The 19,341-nt window shown below is 31.8% G+C and overlaps 2 protein-coding genes across 2 annotated transcripts; both read right to left on the reverse strand.

Annotated features, from left to right (window-relative positions):
- Positions 1-1,961: 1,961 nt before the first annotated feature.
- Positions 1,962-12,834, reverse strand: LOC114181803 (ADP-ribosylation factor). Its single transcript, XM_028068365.1, has 7 exons — positions 12,642-12,834; positions 12,262-12,434; positions 11,377-11,447; positions 10,772-10,891; positions 3,584-3,702; positions 3,309-3,390; positions 1,962-2,185 (listed from the first exon to the last, which is right to left on the reverse strand). The coding sequence occupies exons 2-7, from the start codon at positions 12,407-12,409 to the stop codon at positions 2,180-2,182; spliced, it is 546 nt and encodes a 181-aa protein (XP_027924166.1). The 5' UTR covers positions 12,410-12,434; positions 12,642-12,834; the 3' UTR covers positions 1,962-2,179.
- Positions 12,835-13,124: 290 nt separating this feature from the next.
- Positions 13,125-17,771, reverse strand: LOC114181534 (polygalacturonase At1g48100). Its single transcript, XM_028068009.1, has 6 exons — positions 17,509-17,771; positions 16,770-16,901; positions 16,385-16,591; positions 15,190-15,397; positions 14,491-14,681; positions 13,125-13,765 (listed from the first exon to the last, which is right to left on the reverse strand). The coding sequence occupies exons 1-6, from the start codon at positions 17,701-17,703 to the stop codon at positions 13,379-13,381; spliced, it is 1,320 nt and encodes a 439-aa protein (XP_027923810.1). The 5' UTR covers positions 17,704-17,771; the 3' UTR covers positions 13,125-13,378.
- Positions 17,772-19,341: the final 1,570 nt, after the last annotated feature.

The following is a 19,341-nucleotide window of genomic DNA, read 5'->3' on the forward strand; positions in this document are numbered from 1 at the left end:
GCTAAATAGAAAAAAAATTATAATATTTATAATATCTAAAAATTAAATAAATAACTAATTATCTATAATATTTATAATATCTAAATATATTTTATTATAATAATGAATCCATAGAACATAAAAAATTCTAACAATATAAATAGACTTTCTTATCAATGTCATGTATATACAAAATCAATCAAATCTATTTTAACTTGAATTTATTTCCTTAATAACCTTTTTCTAACATTTTTATATGGAAATTTGTATGTTGTTTTCCTAAAACTTGTTGAAGTAGATTGAATCCCTTTCACTTCCCTTCTAGGTACAAGTCACTTGATCATTGTTTTAGAATAGTGTTAAAAACTAGGTTAGGAAATCCATTAGGCTAAAATTACACATGCAAAGTGATTTAAAATAAAAACCACAATTTCAAATCAAACATGTCATGTGCAAAGGCACTCTTAAATTTCTGCAACCCAATCTAATATGAAGAAAAGAATAAAGATGTTTGAATAGGGTAGGGTCTATCATTTCTTTATCTTAAATTTCTTTGTCAGAATTATTCTTTTGAAGAGAAAGAGACAAATCATATTCATCCACAACACAAGAGATTGCCTTAGCTGTATGGTACTGTTTTCTACTTTCTTCCACAAAATTATCATTCTAAAGAAAGTACCATCTCTATCTATTTATGCAAGCCTCAACAATTTGACATGACTAAATTTTTTGCTTTATTATGCAATATAATTATTTAAGTTATTGTTGAGGAAACAAAGTAGTGAAAAATATATTTTACTGAAGAAATTAATTAATATATGGAACTTAACAAAAAAAAATACATGATGTTTTGATTTTTATTTTGTTGAGAAAATATATATTTTGTTTAATCTATTTTAGGTTTTTTATTTAATTTTTTTGTAATTTTTGTAATTTTTGTTTGAGGACAAATATTTATTGAAAATAAAAATAGTATAAACGTTGTACTAATTAAAAAAATATAGTGAAATAATAAATGATAATTTTAAGGGCAGTAATTTAAATGGTATTTCATATTAAAATAATCAGTATTTCGAATGGCATCTTAATTATTTTCACAATCATTCTTAATTGACATGTGTCCCCTTTTTAATGAATTCTGGCCTTTCAAAACAAAATCCATTTAAAATTGCATTACTTTGATAAAATAAATTTTATATTAAATTATTTCTATAAAATTGAATGGATATTCCATATTGAATTAATTAGCATTTTAAATGATTTTTTTTCGCAAATAAATTAACATTTCTTATTTAATTTCATTTTGATTGTTTCCATTTGAGATATAATTATTTCTAAACATTAAATCCTTAAATAAATTAACATCTCCTTTAGTATTTTAAATAATCACTCATTTGAAATCAATTATTCATTTAAATTTTAATCTATTAAAATTATATTAAATAATATCGAATTGTCAACATTTAAACCTCACAAAAAAATTATATTATTTATGGAAGAAACAAGGCTTGGGTATTTTATTATATTTCATTGAGCTAATCTAGAAACAAGTTAAAATGTCAATGCTTATTAATTAATCCAACTTGGCATTAACTGAACAGTTAAAAAAAATGTCAAAATAACATGCGAAATTTTTACTGTTTTTTATTGGATCACAAATGTAATTGCATATTAATTATAAATTATAATATCCAACTACTTTGAATGGAGAGAATTTGATATTTTAATACCAAAAGTTTGCGATTTTCTAATGCTGATTCAATAACATCACCAACAGCAATACCCACGAAAAAATCAAATTTGAATTTTCTGCTGTTCTATTCTTCTACTGTGTCTTTATAATATATCGATTATCACTAATTTTAGGATATATTAAAAAAATATTTAGAATACTAACACAATGTATTTTTAATGTTCAGATTAAAAAAAATATCAATAGAGAATCTGGATTTGAAAAAACTCAATGAAAATATTCCAATCGATGATGAAACTAACCAAACACGAACAAAAGTTCCGATTATTATAGCTAAAAGTATTAGCTAACTTAAACATTCATACAAAACCAAGTTAACACAAAATAAATACTTACAATAAGTGTTCAGCTATTACAACCTTAACCATATAAAACATAAGCATCTTTCTCCAAGAACCGCCAGACTAGCATGAAATCTCAAGACAAAACCAAGTTTTTTCATATGTCTCACGCCTAAGAAATCACGAAATTTTGGTAAGTTATCAAATATAAAATATAAGATAACATACACAAGCTATTAACGATTTAACCAGAGCTTCTCCCATCTTGAAAGCAATCAAAGATAGTTTTGTAGCAAAACAGATTTTTCTATTTACACATTTTAGTTTTACTTGGATCAATATTGTTCGATTTAGTAGTTAATTTTACGTTTCGAAAAAATTTAAATCTAAAAACCAGTTTGCAGACAGTTTCAAACTATTTTCGGTACTTAAAATAAAGGGTTAAATATGTTTTTGATTCCTCAAGTTGTAGTGAATTTTATAATTAGTCCATCTTCAAAACTTTATACCAATTTAATCCTTTATCTTTAAAAATGCGTGGATTTAATCATTTTTACCAAATTTTATTAAGTTTATTTGACATTTTAAAGGCATTTTATGATAATATTTGAGTTAACATTGAAATTAAAATGTATCAAACGGTGTAAACAATTCAAATACTATCATAAAATACGTTATTATGAGATACGCTTGAAACGTTAGATAAACTTAACAAAATTTGATTAAAATGACTAAATTCATGTACTTTTACAGATGAAGAACTAAATTAGTCAAAAATTTTGATAAGGGACTAATTTCAAATTACAATTAAACTTGAAGAACCAAAAACATAGTGGACCCTAAAATAAACAAAGAAAAACATACAAACTTGTAGTTGTTAGGTTTTCTACTCAGTTTTTTATTTCTCGTATTCTTCCTTAGACACTCATCTTATCCCTCTTCTATATATCTAAAATATTATTTTTAAAACCTGTTTTATAAAATAATCTTAAAAACTAAAAAAAATCTTAAATAAAAATAGAAGTGTTTAAAATCTGATTTAAAAATTAATTGAACTCTGTTTTAATGTAACTTTTTTGTCTAGAGGTTTGTATTTGAACACAAAAAATTGGAAACTTAACCACCCGAAATATATATTCATTTTTTCCCTTTCAAATATTTACATACTTAAACATCAATAATGTTCCAAAAATAACCACATGGGAAGGCAATTATAAAAGACAACAAACCAAATCATGCACATGGTGTCATCCTAACAATAACATTTTAATTAGAGCTACAGCATCAAGACTTACCTTGCTGGCAATGTTGTTGGAAAGCCACTCCAGACCCTCATAGAGACCCTCTCCAGAAGTTGCACAAGTGCTCTGGATATACCTGAAATAAATCAAGCCATTTAATGAGAAGGGGTTGCTCACACATTCAAATCTCTTTGGTCAAATTAAATATTGCACTGAAGTTAGAGACTAATCAACCAGTGTTCGTGTTCCTCTCACATATATGCAAGAAAATTCAAATCATCAGTATTATCAATGGAATCTTTTAGATAAGGACCATATCTTCATCATACCAGTGGCGTTGACGGAGTGAATGAAGACCAAGCTTGTCGGTTATTTCTGCAGCATTCATTGCATTAGGAAGATCTTGCTTGTTGGCAAAAACAAGCAAAACAGCATCTCTAAGTTCATCCTGAAACGAAATCACCATCAAGATTCAAAAGTCACCTTAATAAATTTCCAGTATACTGTCACGTCATTTAATCCCAAAATCCATTGCTTACACTATCTTCAATTTGGGTTGGGTCATAAACCTAAAAACTAATTCATATGGCCTTGCTCAACTTTTTATAAGCTCTACTTCACATCTATAGTTGATGTCGGATCTCAACACCCTCTCTCTCACCTATAGGATTGGACATTATCTAGAATGTAGCGATTGTAGGACAGATTTTTTATGAAAAATGATTTTTTGACTACTAAATTTTGACAACTTTCTCTTACAACTTTATGTATTATTTTTTTAATTGGTTTTCTATTTTTTCATTTTCTCATTCTCAATATTCCAAAACCACATAAGAAATAACACTTCATATTGTAAGAGAAAGTAGTCAAAATATCATTATCATTTTTTATTTATATTATTGCACTGAGAAAGCTGCAGGGCTGGCTTCTGTTATATTGCACTAGAAAAGCAACAGGGCAGGAATATTTTTGGACAACGGAAGGTTGTTGAACAATAACAACAAGAAATTTAAGGTCAATAAGTCAGTATTGCAACAGAGCAATCGAATTACATCCATCAAATCTACAGATCTTCTTTGAGGTAAAAAAATCATAATTAAGAAAGTCCCAAATCAATGCATAAATTAATATAATAAGTAAAACACCTTTCATTCCTTCTTTTTTTGTGTTTTCTCTTTTTGGCTTTTAAAAAAAGAAAAAACTTAAACACCTCTGAAGAAAACTAAAAAATATGGTTAGCTGCCACTACAAGAAATTGTCAGACTTCACAGAAAAATTGAGAAGAAATGTTAATTTGTAGATGATAAACACTCACGAGTCAAGACTAAAATACTTTTAATAAGAGGTAGTGTGGCTAGTCTTAGGGCTTTAGATAGAGATCGGAAAAACTGACAATGTTGGAAAAACAATCAATGAAAAGAAAAAAAAAACAAAGCATATAAGAGTAGACCAAACCTCTGAAGCTCCCTAAATCCTTGTGAATGGGAAGCCACACTTTTGGGGGAGGGAATATATATCAAATCATCAAAGGGAAATTATTCCTATGTACAGCTCACAATGGGCAAAAATTATATCTTAGTCTAACCACAAAAAAGCAATATAGAAAGGTATGGACAAATTTCTAGATAACACACTTACTAATAAGACTCCTTCTTCCCCTGATATGTGCCTTTTTCTTTTATTTTTGGTCTATTTAAAGTGAAATTTGTATAAATAGATTCGTTCAATTTTATTTTTTTTAAAAAAGGTTAAGACGTTAGGGTGGGGGACTCTATCCGGCCAGTTTCTTTAATTATTTTCTCAAAAGCCAATGACGTCCTTACATAGGACATTTTGTGTTGGGAAAAAAAGTGAAGTCGTCCTCTCTAACATGATGACTTAACTTTTTCATTTTTTTTTTTACAATTTTTTTTCGTAATTAATGGATTTTGATCAATTTTTAGTTTAAACTTATTGGACGAATAAATAGTAAAAAAAATAATGCAATAAAAATAAACATTAAATTAATATATTTTAACATTGATTAATAATTAAAATACCACAATTAAGTTAGTAGAAAATTATTTATGTCCTCCAGTTCCACATGGAGGTCGTCTTCTGGATCTGGTTGGTGGTTGTTGTTGATGTGGTTCATCATCTTCATGTTGATGACTTTGAAAAAATTGGGGATGGTGAAGCGTTGTTTGGGGGGTTTGAGAAAACATTGGTGGAGGATAGAATGACATTGATGATGAAGATCCTAGATAACAGGCAGATAGGGGTGCCATGGCTAAAGTGCCAAACATCTATGATGAACCAGCACCATAACCTGACTGATGCAGTAAGAAACCGTACAAGGAAGGGACATGTTGGCATTGGGTGTTTGATGAGTTGCCAAACTGAGGATGTGAATGTCCAAACATTTGACCGTGACCCATAAACGAGTGTCCAAAAAATTGTTGGGGATGATGTATAAAATCTGGAGAAGACCCAACATGGCCAATGTAGGGTTATGAAGCACGTTGGAAAGGTTCTTGTGACATATCATACTGTAAAATAAATAGCTAGGTCATTGTCATGAATAAGTACGCATGATAAAAAGATGCACAACAACATTGTAGTAAAACTGACTTCATCATCGGAAGATTTAGTATTTGGAGATATATAGCGGATAGTGTGGTTTATGTACCACTGCATGTAGGGTGTTTCATAATGCAAATGGTTGTTTCCGCTAAACGGTGTACCTTGAATGACCCAATTTTGTCGGTCATTCCAAATTGCAATCCACTGGTGATGATGTGCCACCCAATCTCTTTCATTTCTCCCCCTCAAGGCATCCTTGTGGACTTGATCCAGGTTAATCGGGTTATGCGGGATGTTTTTTCTTAATCCAAATTGACGCCGACCCTATCCGCATGATGGATTTCGACTATCGCAAAGCAAATTACAGGGAGTGTTGCTCTAGCCACTGCATAGATATCAACCACAATCAACCGACGAACTTCGTTTTGAATGCAAGGCCTCCACAAGAACTGAAATAAATTTGTAAACATTAGTTTTAAATTTAGAAAAAAATATATTTCAATTAACTTAATTATTACCTGTCTTTTACGAATTTGATCAAATTTCAAGCGAAATTCATTAACTAAATTGGAACCAACATTTTTCCGATCCGCTTGGTTCATCCACTTAAAAAGTGTATGAATTTCAAGTAAGTTAAATTACAAGGCAAGCACAGGCAAAAAAAATAGTTAAGTTAAAAGTTAGCTTTTACCTTCTGCATATGGGGAAACCATCCTTATCGGCTACTTCCTCATCACTTAAAGGCTCAAGTTGTGGAGCTATAGAAGTAATCATCTCCCAAGCCCAACATTGTAACAAATCATCCATCCACCAATATTTTCTTGGCTTAGGTGAATGCCATGATCTAGGCCACAATATAAACAGGCCAAAACTGTAAACCCCTAACTATAATTGCTGACTACATTCAAGTCAGCTAGTTTAAGTAGATACATCACATGTGCCTTAGTAGCAGACATGTCTGGCATTAAAATGCTTCCAATCAATGTTAGTATGTACGCTCTTGCATATTGAGCAATAACATTGTTGTTTGCATTATGTGGAAGTTGTTGGAAAGTACTATTTAACCAAGAAACTCTAATTGAGTTTCCTTTTATCACCGTTGGTGGTGGAATTACCCCTAGATGTTCATAGAAGGTCGAGAATATGTCTTCCACCGTGGTGGCATTGGTGACCACATCTCCATCTATCAGTAGGCCAAGAAGGACTACCACATCCTCTAATGTCACAGTGATCTCTCCATGTGAGAAGTGGAATGTGTGAGTTTCTTTCCTCCACCTTTCTAATAAGGAAGTGATTAGAAGGTGGTTGACATCCATGTCTCGAATATACAAGGTGTGTCCAAATCCAGCATGTTCAATTAAATATTTCAGACGCAGATCAATTAAATCTTTGTTTGGGTTGCTTCATTGTACACTGATTTTCTAGAAACACTTCTTCACCAACTTCGTTGCTACTATTTTCAAGGTTTGCATTTTTTTAAGTTTTATTTTGCACATCAAATTTTAGTCAATAATTATGATCTTTATAATTAATATTTTCGTCTTACTCTAATTTCCTTTCACCCATTTTTTTAAGCATGGCTAACAACTTACGCCTTCCCCAGATATGTCACTACTTCGCCTTCAACATGAACATATTACAAAGGACTTATGGGAAGGCAACGAACGAGTTCTCAGACCCAGACGAGCTGGAGTCTGGATTCTAAATGACCAAGATTTAATTGATCCGCATGTGAAATATTTAATTGAACAGGCTAAATTTGGACACACCTTGTACATTTCAGACATGGATGTCAACCACCTTCTAATCACTTCCTTATTAGAAAGGTGGAGGACAAAAACTCACACATTCTACTTCCCACATGGAGAGACCACTGTGACATTAGACGATGTGGCAATTCTCCTTGGCCTACTGATAGATGAAGATGTGGTCACTGGTCCCACCACGGTGGAAGACATATTCTCGACCTTCCATGAACATTTGGGGGTAATTCCACCACCCACGGTGATAAGAGGAAATTCTATTAGAGTTTCTTGGTTAAATAGTACTTTCCAACAACTTCCACAGTATGCAAACAACAATGTTATTGCTCAATATCTGAGAGCGTACATACTGACATTGATTGGAAGCATTTTAATGCCAAACACGTCTGCTGCTAAGGTACATGTGATGTATCTACTTAAGCTAGCTGACTTGAATGTAGTCAGCAATTATAGTTGGGGGTTTACAGTTTTGTCCTGTTTATATTGTGCCCTAGATCATGGCATTCACCTAAGCCAAGAAAATATTGGTGGATGCATGATTTTGATATAATGTTGGACTTGGGAGAGGACTACAACTTGAGCCTTTAAGTGATGAGGAAGTGGCTTATGGGGATGGTTTCCTCAATGCAGAAGGTAAAATCTAACTTTTAACTTAACTATTTTTTTTTTGCTTTGCTTGCCTTGTAATTTAACTTACTTGAAATTCATACACTTTTTAGGTGGATGAACCAAGCGGATCGGAGAAATGTTGGTTCCAATTCAGTTAGTGAATTTCGCTTGAAATTTGATCAAATTCGTACAAGACAGGTAATAATTAAGTTAATTGAAATATTTTTTTTTTCTAAATTTGAAACTAATGTCTACAAATTTGTTTCAGTTCTTGTGGAGACCTTACATTCAAAACGAAGTTCGTCGGTTGATTGTGGTTGACATCCATGCAGTGGCTAAAGCAACAGTCCTTGTAATTTGTTTTGCGACAATCGAAATCCATCATGCGGATAAGGTCATGCGTCAATTTGGATTAAGACAAAACATCCTGCCTAACCCGATTAACCTAGATCAAGTCCACAAGGATGCCTTGAGGGGAGAAATGAAAGAGATTGGATGGCACATCATCACTAGTGGATTGCAATTTGGAATGACTAACAAAATCGGGAAATTCAAGGTACATCGTTTAGCGGAAACAACCATTTGCGTGATGAAACACCCTACATGCAGTAGTACATAAACCACACTATCCACTATATATCTCCAAATACTGAATCTTCCGACGATGAGGTTAGTTTTGCTACAATGTTGTACATTTGGTTATTATGCGTACTTATTCATGGCAATGACCTTGCTATTTATTTTACAGTATGATATGTCACAAGAACCTTCCCAACCTGCTTCACAACCCTACACTAGCCATGTCGGGTCTTCTCTAGATTTTATACATCATCCCCAACAATTTTTTGGACACTCGTCTATGGGTCACAGCCAAATGTTTGGACATTCACACCCTCAGTTTGGCAACTCATCAAACACCCAATTCCAACATGTCCCTTCCCCGTACGGTTTCTTCCCACATCAGTCAAGTTATGGTGCTGGTCCATCACATATGTTTGGCACTTCAGCCATGACCCCACCATCTGCCTATTATCCAGGATCTTCATCATCAATGTCATTTTATCCTCCGCCAATGCCTTCTCAAACCCCCCAAACAACGGTTCACCATCTCCAATTTTCTCAAAGTCATCAACATGAAGATGATGATCATGATGAACCACACCAACAACAACCACAAACACGACCAACTAGACCCAGAAGACAACCTCCATGTGGAACTGGAGGACACAGATAATTTTCTACTAACTTAATTGTGGTATTTTAATTATTAATCAATGTTAAAATATATTAATTTAATGTTTTTTTTATTCCATTAATTTTTTTTTACCATTTATTCTTCCAATAAGTTTAAACTAAAAATTAATCAAAATTCATTAATTACGGAAAAAAATTGAAAAAAAATGAAAAAGTGAAGTCGTCATATGTTAGAGGACGACTTCACTTTTCCCCAACACAAGACGTCCTCTGTAAGGACGACATTGGCTTTTGAAAAAAAAATTAAAGAAATCGGTTGAGTGGAGGATGATTTCACCTGCAATGTAGTCCCTCACCCTAACGACTTAACCTGTTTTTGCAAAAAAAATTGAACGAACCCATTTATAGAAATTTCACTTCAAATAGACCCCAAAATGCAAAAAAAAAATGCCCTATAACAAAGACTTAAACATCGTGAAACAAAATTAGTAAGAACACAAAACTACTAAAGTCATAAAAGGATAATAACAAAGATGAGATGGAAAAGGGTGTAATAGGAGCATTTATGAGCAGTTATGCCCTATGGCAATTATTTTATTTGTTTAATATAGGAGTAGCGTGTGATAAGGAAGCCATGTGCATTATAATTCTAAATTCAGAGCAGAGAACAGTATCTGTCATGATGCACGGATACGATACGTGTATCGAATTCGATACGTATCTGATACGTGTATCGAATACGACACATATCCGATACATTAATACGTTTATTTTGAAAATAATAGGATACGATACGTGATAGATATGTGATATATAAATATTGAAAATTGTACAATAATTCTTAAAAACATAATAAATATATCATTGTTAGTAGCTAATGTTAGTAGACAATTTAGAAACCAATTATTTTGGTAGTCAAAACATTGGTGGATAATGTTAGTAACTAATTTAGAAACCAATTCATAATAAAAAAACTATTTTAATTATCAATGTAAAGATCAATTATAATTGTTTGGAACTATTTTAGCTGTCAATCATTTTTAGTTTTGGAATAGGTACCTAAATTGGTCACTGTATAGTGACTAAATATTTAATATTTGTTGTCACTAAAATTTGTCATTATTCAAAAAATTTCTCGTAGTGTACTACGACTTTATAAATTAGATAATTCATTAATAAGTATCAATAAAGTATCCTAAAGTATCAGACACGGATACGTGTCGGACACGGATACGTGACTCAAGTGAAAGTATTGGTGCATGTAACTGAGGGACAACACAGACAGTTATATTTCGATGTGATTTATTAAAATTTCTATCAATTTATCACAGGTGCTCTATAAGAAATCAGGATATATGTGAGTGAAAGTAGCATGCCTATACAATATACCTCATTCAGCATCCTGTGCAACTCATCCCTTGCCTCAACCACTCGATCTCTATCATTGCTATCAACCACAAAAATGAGACCCTGAGTGTTCTGGAAATAATGCCTCCATAGTGGACGAATCTGCATATAGCAACTAGAGTTATAGAAAAAATACATAAACCCTTATAATAGAAAAAAGTAAAAATTGAATAAGCAACATGAGACACTAACAGAACATGTCACACAGATATGAATAATGTTTGAACCAAAAGAAGACAGGTCCATCAGTGATTCCAAAAATGAATAATTTAGCAGTAAATTCATCACATTAATCAATTTATATAGCAATATACAGGAGAGAGGCTTAAGAAAAGCTAATCCACTTCCCCAACCAAACCTTCGTAAGAAATATAAAATCTAGTAGCAAATTCACATAGAGTCCTCAACTCCATAGATCAATCAAACCAGGTGGAGATCATGCAAATAAAAGCCTTGAACAGAGCCAGGAAGTCTAACATGAAAGACTCTTTAGGATTGAGAGTCATAGCCATGCATGACTATACTAGCTCTTGTTACAATTACAATAGGAACAAACAAGCAGAAAGAGACAGAAAGTGCAGTTTTACCTTGTCCTGACCACCAACATCCCACACAGTGAAGCTGATGTTCTTGTACTCCACAGTCTCAACATTAAATCCTACAAAGAAAAATGTGGCTCTAATTTAGCAATTTATACTTGTACAATCATAAGAGGAAATACTGCTCTAGCAAACCCAACTCATAATGTTTAAATTTCCACATTAATAATATCATTGCACAAGTCCCAGAAATATCATACTAAATAAATTAATAAGTGAAAATTAATTCAATAAATTAGGATCTCTAAGGACCCTCACACTGAGAAATGGACATCTCAAGAGTATCAAGTTTGCAAGACAGGACATTTGCAAGTGGTCCAATGACGGGCCCAATAAGCCCACCAACAGTTATTAGGATAGTCTGTTACCACCTTAAACTCTGGGTTTAGAGCTAAATCAATAATAGAATACCGACTTGGAAGGTGTGAGCTATCCATCACTTGTATGCTTTAATTTAGTCATATCACTAGTGATCCTATATTCTCCAACAATTCCCATAACAAAAAATAATAACACAAACATCACCCCTGGCCATTCATCAGCTTCTGTAAGAGTTCAAATTTTCACATACCCAAAAAATAACGAACAGTATGTCAAGTTGTATAATAAATTCTTGGTGCGTGATATGCACAATTCTAATTAATTTTCTTTAGTTTTCCACTGTGTTCTCCTTCAGGGACAACCATGTACCAAACAGTGAGTGCGGACATCTAGTTGCATGGATTCAAATCTTACTACTGCTACTGTTATTACTACTACTGATACTAATACTAGTAGTGGATTATAAATATAACACCAAGTACAACCAAAAAAAGTAAAAGAAGCATGTTACATGGAGCATCTATTAAAAAGGAAAACCGATAGTGAAATTACCGATAGTGGGGATAGTGGTGACGATTTCTCCAAGCTTGAGCTTGTACAAGATGGTTGTCTTACCAGCAGCATCGAGACCTACCATCAGAATCCTCATTTCCTTCTTCGCGAACAACCTACTGAACAGCTTCGTGAAAGACAACCCCATCGTCTCTGTCTCTCACTCCAGTTCGCTGTCCAAACCACACAACCAATCGCACAAATCCATCGCCAACAACACACAAATTTGAATCAGATACGGAAATAGCAGTTATCATACTCAATTGAAAGCTAATTAATAACAAACCAGACAATCGGAACAGAAAAGTTGTTTGTTGCACGAAAATAAATTGAGAGAGAAGTCGAAAAGAATTGAACCAGAGAAAGATAAATTTGTTTACCTCTTCTCGATTCCCAAGAGAAGAGTTGGAGCGAGATATTTTTGTTCTCGGAGAATGACAGAAAGAGAGAGGGAGTTGAGTCTTCTTCGCAGTGTTATTTCATGACAAGAGTCTTCAATACGGCGTCGCACGGAATCTTAGTCAAAACGCGGTCGTACAATTCACCATTCTTTTTACTTGCACTTGAAATTCGGGTAACAAAGGCTAAACAGATGGATCATTAATAATAATGAAGCTGATAAAGAAATATATCTTACAATGATGAAAAATTTAATACTAATAATGATATGGAAAAAATCACATTTTGTCTTAAATTTAAAATAGATATATATCAAATAAATAATAATGTGAAACTTATTCAAGTTGAGATTAAATCAAGGATATCTTAATTATCTTGATAAAATCAACTTCACAAATAATCTTAAGCGTAGAATATTCTAAACTAAGATGAGTCAATAATGCACAACTTGGAACAAATATAAGTTCTTAATATCAGAAAAAACAAATATAGATGTGAAAATTTATTATATAATTGATATATGGCTAAACACATTTTTTTCTACATCATAAACTTTTTAATCTAAATATATATTTGGCTTCTAAATCCTCACCCCAAATTACATATAATACAAGAATACGAACTACTTTTAACATATATATCATGGTAAAGCAACCACTAACAACAACTTTCTATGATGTATTATATGAATCTATGTAACCCTAATTAACATAAATGATCAGCAAGAATCAATGTTGGAAGCAAATCCTGATTTTGAAGGGTTTCCTCTCTGAAGACATTGAACAGGAGGGACTGTTTTGGTCTTCAATTCTCCAAATGCTTCCCAACAAAAGGGTAGATTGTTAGGGTTTTGAGATGATTGTAGCTGAATGGTGTCTAGGGTTATGCCAGTGCATGGTAAGCTATCACTGCATGCAAAATAAATTGGCTCTTTTGTGTATGTTCCTTTTATGTTCATATAATGTATCCCTGACACTGCCACTGCTGATGATTCATTCCTGCACTTCCCACCATCACAATAGTATTGGTCAATGGAGATTGGAGTTTCAACTCCAGAAACTTGAACGTTTGAGAACATGATGTTTTGGACCGATCCAGAGCCACCCTGTAAATGGAAAAACATCAACAATTCTCACTTAACGTTCCATCAATATGCATATAGTTGGTTTCACATTCAAAATTACTCGATTGAGATCGAAGAAATCCAATTTTTAAAGTGAGGTTTGCACTGACTTTTATATACTTTAAATTGGTTTTACTTGAGACCAAATGATGATGAGAGGATGTGGGACTTGGCCTGACAGGGACCGTGCTGCGTGGGCCTAGAAATTAATGGGTGGTTCGTTAGCGGTTCGATAATAGGTGGAATAGAAGGTAGCGACTGATCTACCTTATGGTTGGATAGATAAATGTTATGATTTTTGCGATTATTTTTTAACAAGTATTGCTGAATATCAAAAACTTATTATGCGAAATCCTATTTTTTTAGAACGGGTTGAGGGCGTCGGTGTTGTTGATGTAAAAAAAGTTATTAATTGGGGTTTATCAGGACCGAAGAAAGTTCGCTACGATAGACTCTAACCTAACTCTGATACCATGTTAGAAGTAAGTTTTAAGTCTAACTCAAGCTCATTAAACCGGCTTGTAAGGTAAGGTTTGTACCCCACTTATGAAATTGTCTTATTTCTAATCCGTATGGGACTTCTAACAAAATCAAATGTAAGATAAAACTTGTTATACTGTAAATTCATCTTATCTCTAATCAACGTGAAATTAATGATGGTATCAAGCCCGCGAGGAAGAGAGAGGTTGAGGATATGTGATGAGTACCTGCCATGTTTTGATTCTAACACCAGTGAGGGTGTTCTGGATAGTGACATCTCGAACAGTGATGTTTCTAACACAGGCTTTGGTGTTCTCTTTGCCAAGGCTTCCGATACTGATTCCATGGCCAGGTCCACAATTCACGTTGTGAACATATACGTCTGAGCAACCAGTTTGAATCGATATGCAGTCATCACCTGCACAGTTTAACATCACAGATTTTACTCATCAACCAGTTCTTCACCATGTTTCACACTTCAAACTTTTTCTTTCCAAAGTTTGGAGAAATTTATGCACAATATAACGTTTGGAGAAATTTATGCACAATATAACACCATACACCATATTTATAGTGTATCCCTATTATATTATTAGTATTTTCCTTTATTTGATTTTGCTGGTCTAATAGCATGAACAATTGGGAAACTATATTGTTTACTTTTTTGTCATTCACGAGAAGAGATAGTGTTTGTAATATTATATATGCTGTTGGTCTCAGAGAATGGTAGTTAGAAGTTATAGTATTGGATTGTGACTGACACAAGTTGAGACTATGGACCCATTTTAGGATCAAAACTTTCATTCATCACGGGATGAAACATTGTTTGTGACATCAGTGTTTGAAACCTGTTGATACAAGTATGATGAAAATGATGGTTTTTTGAGATTTTTTATTATATTTTAGAAGCATAGATGCATGCTTACCACAAGCAAGTGTGGTGCTGTAGATGACCACATTTTGTGAGTTCTGCAGATGAATTCCATCAGTGTTGGGGCTATCACCAGGTGACGAAACCTTTATATCAAACACTTGAACGTTTGTGCTTGAATCAAACTTCAGATGGGTCTGTTGGCTGTTCTGAATTGTTATTCCTGTCACTGTTACACCATCACTTCCATAGAACCTCAGGGCCTAATTAACACAACACATGACAATGTTAGTTTTTTGAGAGAAATTTATTAGGAAAATACAATATTAAGATGTTTAGTTTCAATCTATATTAGAAATTTATAGGTTTATAGATATCCTTTCTTATAAGATGTTTAATATTTTTTTCCTATCACGTTTAATAGTCTCATATTGCTTAAAAGTGGACTCTTAAGACGGTTTATATACCCTTTCTCCTCTCACCTTCTGAGATGTTTCTTAAAGACAAAGCTGTGACGGAGCACCACGCTTCAAAATAGACAATACCTTGTATGCATGGTAATTAATTATAAAGGCGTCTCTTAAAGACAAAATCGTAACGGGCTCAAAAATACAGACAATTATGTGCATGGTGATTGACTATAAAGGCGTCTCTTAAAGACAAAATCATAATGAAGCATACGCTCCAAAACACGGACGCTACCTTATATGTAGGGTTAAATATGTTTTTGGTCCCTCAAGTTTCAGCCAAATTTGAAATTAGTCCCTCATCAAAATTTTTGACCAATTTAGTCTTTCATCTTTCAAAATGCGTGAATTTAGTCCTTTTAACCAAATTTTGTTAAGTTTATCTGACGTTTCAAGCGCATTTCATGATAGTATTTAAATTATTTACACTGTTTGACACATTTTTGCTTCAATGTTAACTTAAATACTATCATGAAATGTGTTTGAAACGTCAGATAAACTTAACAAAATTTGGTTAAAAGGACTAAATTCACGCATTTTGAAGATGAAGGACTAAATTGGTATAAAGTTTTGATGAGGGACTAATTCCAAAATTCACTTAAACTTGAGGGACCAAAAACATATTTACCCCTTATATGTATGGTGATTGACTATAATTTTATCATCGGACTTGGGATTGGAACAATTTCTATTTAATGTAGGACTTAAACTCACTTAAACTTGTACTAATAATTTGGATAGAAAGAAAGGATAGTTTTTTAATGATGGAAGGATTAATCTTACTGTTGGTTTTGTGCTTGGAAGTCTTCCACTGCTTTCCAGCATCACTTGTGTGGAAGTGGGTGAGTCATTCCACCAAACAGAACCTTGGCCATCAATGACACCTTTACCTCTTATTGTGATCTTTTTAAGCTTTGAAAATTCAAGCCATTGCAGGGTACCAGAGCCCCAAGCTGCAGAGCTTGTAGGTGCAATGATTTTTCCATCTAACTGCAAGTGTTTTTATAACCAATTGCCATTAGTAAATATATAATAAGTTGTGTCTCATAAATCATAAAAGGTGATTCAGAAATACACTTTCAACACTCTTAACCTAAAAAAGAAATTGGTGTTTGTCTTGTATCAGAGAGAAAAATGGGAAGAAGAAGAAGAAGGATAATGTCTTAACCTGAAAAACAATATTTGGCTCACAGTTAGGACCAGAGAAAGAGACTGGTTTCACCAAAAATACAGAACCAGATGGAACCACCATTGTTGAACCCTCCACCTTACAAGCAGCTTCCCATGCTCCTTCAAAGGCCTGCATAAATTTTTGTATGGTACCAGTTTAATACTCAGAAACGGAAAAGTTGATCGTAAACTTTACCTTAAAAATGGTTTTTAAAGCTGAATTAAGCTTAAAATTTATTTTTTTAAGGTAAATTATTTTTAGGATTAAATATGTTTTTAGTTTTTAAAGTTTCAGTCAAATTTAAAATTAGTTTTTCTTCAAAAATTTTGATCTAGTCTTTCATTTTTAAAATGCGTAAATTTAATCTTTTTAACCAATTTTTATTAAGTTTATCTAACGTTTCAAGCGCATTTCATAATAATATTTGAATTATTTACACCAATTGACACATTTTCATTTCAATTTAACTCAAATATTATTATAAAATACGTTTAAAATGTCAAAAAAATTTAACAAAATTTGATAAGAATGACTAAATTTACATATTTCTAAATATGAATGACTAAATTAGTATAAAGTTTCGAAATAAAACTAATTTCAAAATTCACTTGAACTTAAGGGATCAAAATCATATTTAACTTTATTTTTATCAATCTCTAACAATGAAAAACAAAGGTGAAAATGAATTCATTTGGGAAACCAATGAACAACTGGTTTGAATCGAAAAATCAATCACCTTTGTATCATCTGCATGACCATCACCTTTGGCACCATAGTCCAACACATTAAAAGTAGAAGAAGCTGCTTTGAGTTTCCTCCAATGGCTGACACGTGTGGCAGTGCAGCTTGAAGACCACACAGAGAATGCAATTGCGATGATCAATGCAATGATCTTTGGATTCATATTCATTTTCGTGTTCATGTTCTTCATTTTTGAAAGAGAAAACAGAGATGCAGAGTGAGAAGGTGAAGAAGAAGATGGTTTGAAGAGAATAAGAGATTTTCTGCAATTCGCATAGCGGGAAATTGAAGCTCTATTTATAGGGAGAAAAAAATTGTGACACTTGCATTGCACACGAGACAAACAGTATCAAATCGTGACCAGTTCACAGGTTATGGACAATACTAGAATTTAATTGCAATAGTTTTTTCTTGTGTAATAAAATTTCATATTCTTTTAGGAAAATGATTTTTTAATTACTAAATTTTTGATAATTTTGTCTTATAATTTTACGTGTGATTTTTTAAATAGTTTTTTATTTTTTTCATTTTTTCATTCTTAATATTTCAAAACTGTTTAAAAAATGACACTTCATATTACAAGAGAAAGTTGTCAAAATTTAATACTCAAACTATCATTGTCATTTTTTAAAAAATTATTTGGGTTTATAAATGTTTTCTTTCTAAGAACGTTGTTTTTAATTCTTAATCAAAATTTTGATTGTTCCTCGTTATAAAAGTCTATGTGAATATAGCATCATTATTGATATACAAATAACTCCTCATCTTATTTAAAAAAGTTATTAGTTGTAATTAAATTAAATACATACAAGAAAGCTAACAAATTATTTATATCTTTCTTCCATTTTTTTATTTAATTTTTTATATTAAAAGTTATATAGTGATGGGTAGATTTCAATTATATTTTTTAAGATTAAATTTTAATAAACTTTTTATTTAAAGACATGACATCATCTTTATGAAATAATTTTGATAAATTAATATTATCTTAGAAAATGGATTATAAATTTAATTTAATCTTATAAAATTATTTAACAAGACGAAATTTATAATTTATTTACATATATATTACAATTTTCTTATTGAAATTGTTCAAAATTTTAATTCTAAAGTTAAGATAAAGAAAAAGTAATAAATTATTAGTAATTTAGTGGAATCTCTCTCTCTCTATACATATATATATATATATATATATATATATATATATATATAATATATTAAATTTCATTATATGTATTTGTGATTTAATATTTGAAATATAAAATTAAAAATAATTATTAAACTCAAGCATTTCGTGTGGTTTATTTACACTATTCACGTTAAAGTCGTTAGTAGTTATCAGAATCAAACTTTTGACCTAATTGTACATGTTATATATTACACCCATTAACACGATATGTGGAGGTTCACGAACTTAAAGCTTCGAAAATGGATGAATTTTAACCCTAACAATTAGGGTTGAATCTTAGTAGCACGTTGTGGAGGGCCATACCAAAGACTCAAATTTCAAAAAAATAAAAATAAAATCCTTAATTCTTGTTATTGTAATTAAAAAATAGCACATCTTAAATAGAATACAAAAAAATATGAATTCAATCCTATGACATACGTAAGACGAAACTTGAGAAATTTAATCAATGATGTTTTTCTTTTTATATTTCAAATGCTGCACTCACGGACTCATCTTACAAATTTTTTAAATAGTCATATTTTTTTGTTCTGTTTTTGAAAAATTATTTGATGTTTATTAAGGATCAAAAACAAAATGCAACAATATTTTAAAAAGAAAAAAATAAACATATTTAAATCTCCTTTTATTTTGTTTTGG

This window comes from Vigna unguiculata, chromosome 4 (assembly GCF_004118075.2).
Source record: "Vigna unguiculata cultivar IT97K-499-35 chromosome 4, ASM411807v1, whole genome shotgun sequence".
NCBI classification, from domain to species: domain Eukaryota; kingdom Viridiplantae; phylum Streptophyta; class Magnoliopsida; order Fabales; family Fabaceae; genus Vigna; species Vigna unguiculata.

Coding starts and splice junctions, on each gene's coding strand:
- LOC114181803 (XM_028068365.1), bottom strand. CDS start 12,409: ATGGGGTTGTCTTTCACGAAGCTGTTCAGTAGGTTGTTCGCGAAGAAG. Junction 11,448..12,261: donor CACCACTATCCCCACTATCG/GTAATTTCACTA, acceptor TTTTCTTTGTAG/GATTTAATGTTGAGACTGTG. Junction 3,391..3,583: donor TCACTCCGTCAACGCCACTG/GTATGATGAAGA, acceptor GATTTATTTCAG/GTATATCCAGAGCACTTGTG.
- LOC114181534 (XM_028068009.1), bottom strand. CDS start 17,703: ATGAAGAACATGAACACGAAAATGAATATGAATCCAAAGATCATTGCA. Junction 16,902..17,508: donor GTCATGCAGATGATACAAAG/GTGATTGATTTT, acceptor AAATTTATGCAG/GCCTTTGAAGGAGCATGGGA. Junction 13,766..14,490: donor TTAGAATCAAAACATGGCAG/GTACTCATCACA, acceptor TTCCATTTACAG/GGTGGCTCTGGATCGGTCCA.